The sequence below is a fragment of the Echinops telfairi genome, unplaced genomic scaffold (assembly GCF_000313985.2).
Source record: "Echinops telfairi isolate 266 unplaced genomic scaffold, ASM31398v2 ScPeMD7_443;HRSCAF=831, whole genome shotgun sequence".
NCBI classification, from domain to species: domain Eukaryota; kingdom Metazoa; phylum Chordata; class Mammalia; order Afrosoricida; family Tenrecidae; genus Echinops; species Echinops telfairi.
In genome coordinates, this window is record NW_022104341.1 from 8585405 (window position 1) to 8588869 (window position 3465).

Consider the following 3465-nt stretch of genomic DNA (forward strand, 5'->3'; position numbering starts at 1 on the left):
GCTGTGCAATAGAGGGAAGCCTGCCTGGTCCTGGCCCATGCTCACAGTGAGCCTGATTCAAGCCTGTTCCACCCATAGCACACGCTGTGCAATAGGGGGAAGCCTGCCTGGTCCTGGGCCATGCTCAGAGTGAACCTTGTGCTGGAATCCATGGTTGCAGTCACTCTGTCTGTCCACCTCACGGAGAGGCGTGAGCCGAGAGCCGGGTTTGTGTGTTCCCTCGCTATTGCTGACACCAGAGTTATCTGTGGCATAGGTAGCACCTTCCGATTCCCCATGTAGAGTGTAGTTTTGGGTTCTGAGTCTTAATTTCCTTTGACATTTGTTGTTGTTGTTTCCCCCCACCCCCTCCTCTAAGGAACTTGTGAAAATTCATCGGAATCTAATGCAAGAGATTCATGACTCCATTGTAAATAAAAATGATCAGAATTTATATCAAGTTTTCATTAACTACAAGGAAAGGTAACATTAACATTAAGATTTTTCGTAATGGGTATGAACAACGCTTGTAATGATTAGTATTAAAATGACTAAAATACAGATTATTGTTATTATTTAGTAAGTTACTACCTGGGAGTAATGATTAGAATGTGGACATTTTATCTCAGGCTATTATTTTGAACTCTCTGTGGGGCAAAAAATAAAATCCATTGAAGTACAGACACTTTTGAATTGAAAATTGAAAAGGCTCAAATTCCTTTATAAATCCTTTCATTAATGACCTGTGTAATCTTCAGCAAGCTAGCTCCATGAGCTTCCTGAAAATGTTGGGACTAGGTTAGTTTGTACCGTCTTTTCACCCTGTTGGAGACCCCAGTTCAATTCCCAGTTCAGTTCCCAGCCAACTGCCCAGTCCCTGAAGGCTTGCAGGCTGCTATGATATTCAACAAGTTTTAATAGCTCTTCCCCACCCACGTGGACTAGGGGAAAGGTCTGGTGACAGACTTCTTAAGAACAGTCCGGGGCAACCCTGTAGATCACTACTGTCTGATGCCACGCCCGCTATGGCCATGGCACAGGCCCCGGCAGCATCTTTCGGTTGTGCCCGGGGCTAGGAGTTGGAGGCCAGTTTGACAACTGCTAATAGCTACTATAAGATTTCTTCCACATCTTACTATTTTTAATTTATGCCCTGCTGTGGAGTATTAGCTGTGTGATCAAAGTCTGTTTCCCTTCTAGTTCTCTGGGAGAGGAAAAGATCTCTTAAATGATTCGCATCAGTAAGAGTACCAAGGGATTCTGGCATGACAAAAAAAATAGTCTTATCTCTATCACAAGCCATATCGTTCTAATACTAAAATGTATCTAATGGATTGCTGTGTGGCAACTCTTAGATAAACATTAACTTCTTGTTAGTAGTTTTATTTGAACGCGGAGTCAGAGGAAATGACAACCCAATTGGGCTCTTGCTCCAATCTCTGCATTACTGCAGCACCACCCCTCCTGAAGCAAGCTGAGGCGCTGCGATGGGAGCATCCTTCATCCCGCACAGTTCAGATGGCTCACTCCCAGGTTTTCAAGAGCCCATTTTCATTCATTGAAAACAGGAAGGGGCAAAGGGCGTACTACTGCACGCAGATACAGGCAGTGATTTCAATGCAATTTTCAGGGGAAAGAACATAGTTGCTGGGTATAAGTAAATGGTAAAAGTCTGGTCTCTGGACCTTACACACATTTCTTACTTTTGTTTCTCCGATTTATATATTTATTTTCTCAAGCAGCATAAACAGGTCATCAAACAAGTTAGTCAAATCTGTCTGCCATAAGTAGTATGATGAACCAGCCCATTTAAAGTCGGAACTAAAAAGTAGTCATTTGTAATACTACAAATGTGAGCAAACTTCACTCATTCTATTGACTGGCGGGGCGTGTGCACCAAAGAGAATTTCTGTTGTTGCTTTTGATGATCCTTAGCTGTGGTTTCAAAAAGATGAAAAGTTTGTGCCTCCAATGGCTGGCTGGATGGATTGTGATAAGAGTTGTACGAGCCCCCAATAAAATGATTAAAAAAAAAAAGAAAAGTTGGTACCTCCAATGGATGGATGGATGGATTGTGATAACAGTTGTACGAGCGAGTCCCAAATAAAAGGGTTAAAAAAAAAAAGAAAGAAAGTTGGTGCCTCTTCACCCCAACACTTCGTTCATTTTTTTTCTCCTGTAAATGTCTCTCTCTCTCTGTTTTCCCTTCAGGTTGGTTATTTATGGTCAGTACTGCAGTGGAGTAGAGTCGGCCATCTCTAGTTTGGACTATATTTCTAAGACCAGAGAAGATGTCAAATTAAAATTAGAGGTACCTCTTTATTTATTTATTTTTTGTTAGAACCCAGATAAATGTGTTCCTTATCATGATCAATGCAGCAGAAAAATGTCTCATGTATTCTGAATATAATGTTATGCCAATTTTATAAAATGATGATGATGTAATACAGTAATGGAATCTTGGATTTATGGCCCTTTGTTTTATGTGCATTATCTCATGAGGTCCTTACGACTGTGCAAGATGTAGGCAGTTGAGTTTTCTATCTTATCAGTGAGAAAGCAGAGGTTCAGAGATGCTCTGAGTAATTTGCCCAGGATCACCTAGCTAGGAAGAGGTACAAGATGGAGTATAATACTTATTATGTGGATTCAGAAAAGGTCCCTTAAACAGAAGACAGGTAGGAACAGAAGTATCCAAAGGACATTGTTCTTACACTCAATACAGTAGGATTGAGATGCGTGTGGTAAACGCTGTGTGACAAGGTTTCATGAATGTGCTTGAACATCACTGGGGCATGGGAGAGGATGGAGGGTTTATCTGAAGAGGCTGCATTTAAATTAGGGCCCTGAAGAATGGGTTGAGTTTGACAGATGCGATTCCACAGAATATGCCAGAAGACCTGGGCTGCCCTGACCAGAATTGCTGGGAAAGCTGGGGGAATGGCAAGGAGGCCAGTTCAGGCAGTACGTGGTCACACTGGAAAGTGAGTCTGGAAAAGTATGCCGGGTCAGCTTCTGTACAGCACAGTTTGTCTTCCTCTTCCTGTTTCATTTAGAATAGATGCGTAGCCATGCCCACGTGGAGGAAGCACGCCAGCCTGTGTTATCATGAGGGGCTGACAGGAGTAGTATCATAAATTCAAAAGCAAGCAGTCCAATTGATGTGAAGGAGCATAGACAAAGTGGAGACCCAAACCCATCTCTGAAACATAATTGGACAGCCCCTCACTAAGGCGTCACAACGAAGGGATGACATATCCAGGGGGTAGTACTGATGAAACACATAACTAACCTCTAGTTCCTTAATCATTTCTCCCCTTACTATTATGGCCTTAGTTTTACCCCATTAATCTTTTTACACCTACGAATGTTCATCTGTATAATTAAGATTGTTCGATGCAAGGAATCCAAGATAGATAAACCTTTCAGATATAGAAATGGAAATAACAATTCCCTGAGGGGACAGGAAGAGGGGTGGGGGGTGGG

At 42.3% G+C, this 3465-nt stretch overlaps 1 protein-coding gene across 1 annotated transcript in view; it reads left to right on the forward strand.

Moving 5' to 3' along the window:
• Positions 1–3465, forward strand: part of VAV3 (vav guanine nucleotide exchange factor 3) — a 417371-nt gene that overhangs the window by 197768 nt on the left and 216138 nt on the right. Inside the window, exons 9-10 of the mRNA XM_045292020.1 lie at positions 359–462; positions 2191–2290. Of these exons, the coding sequence (XP_045147955.1) occupies positions 359–462; positions 2191–2290 (204 nt within the window). The remainder of the gene's footprint in view (positions 1–358; positions 463–2190; positions 2291–3465) is intronic.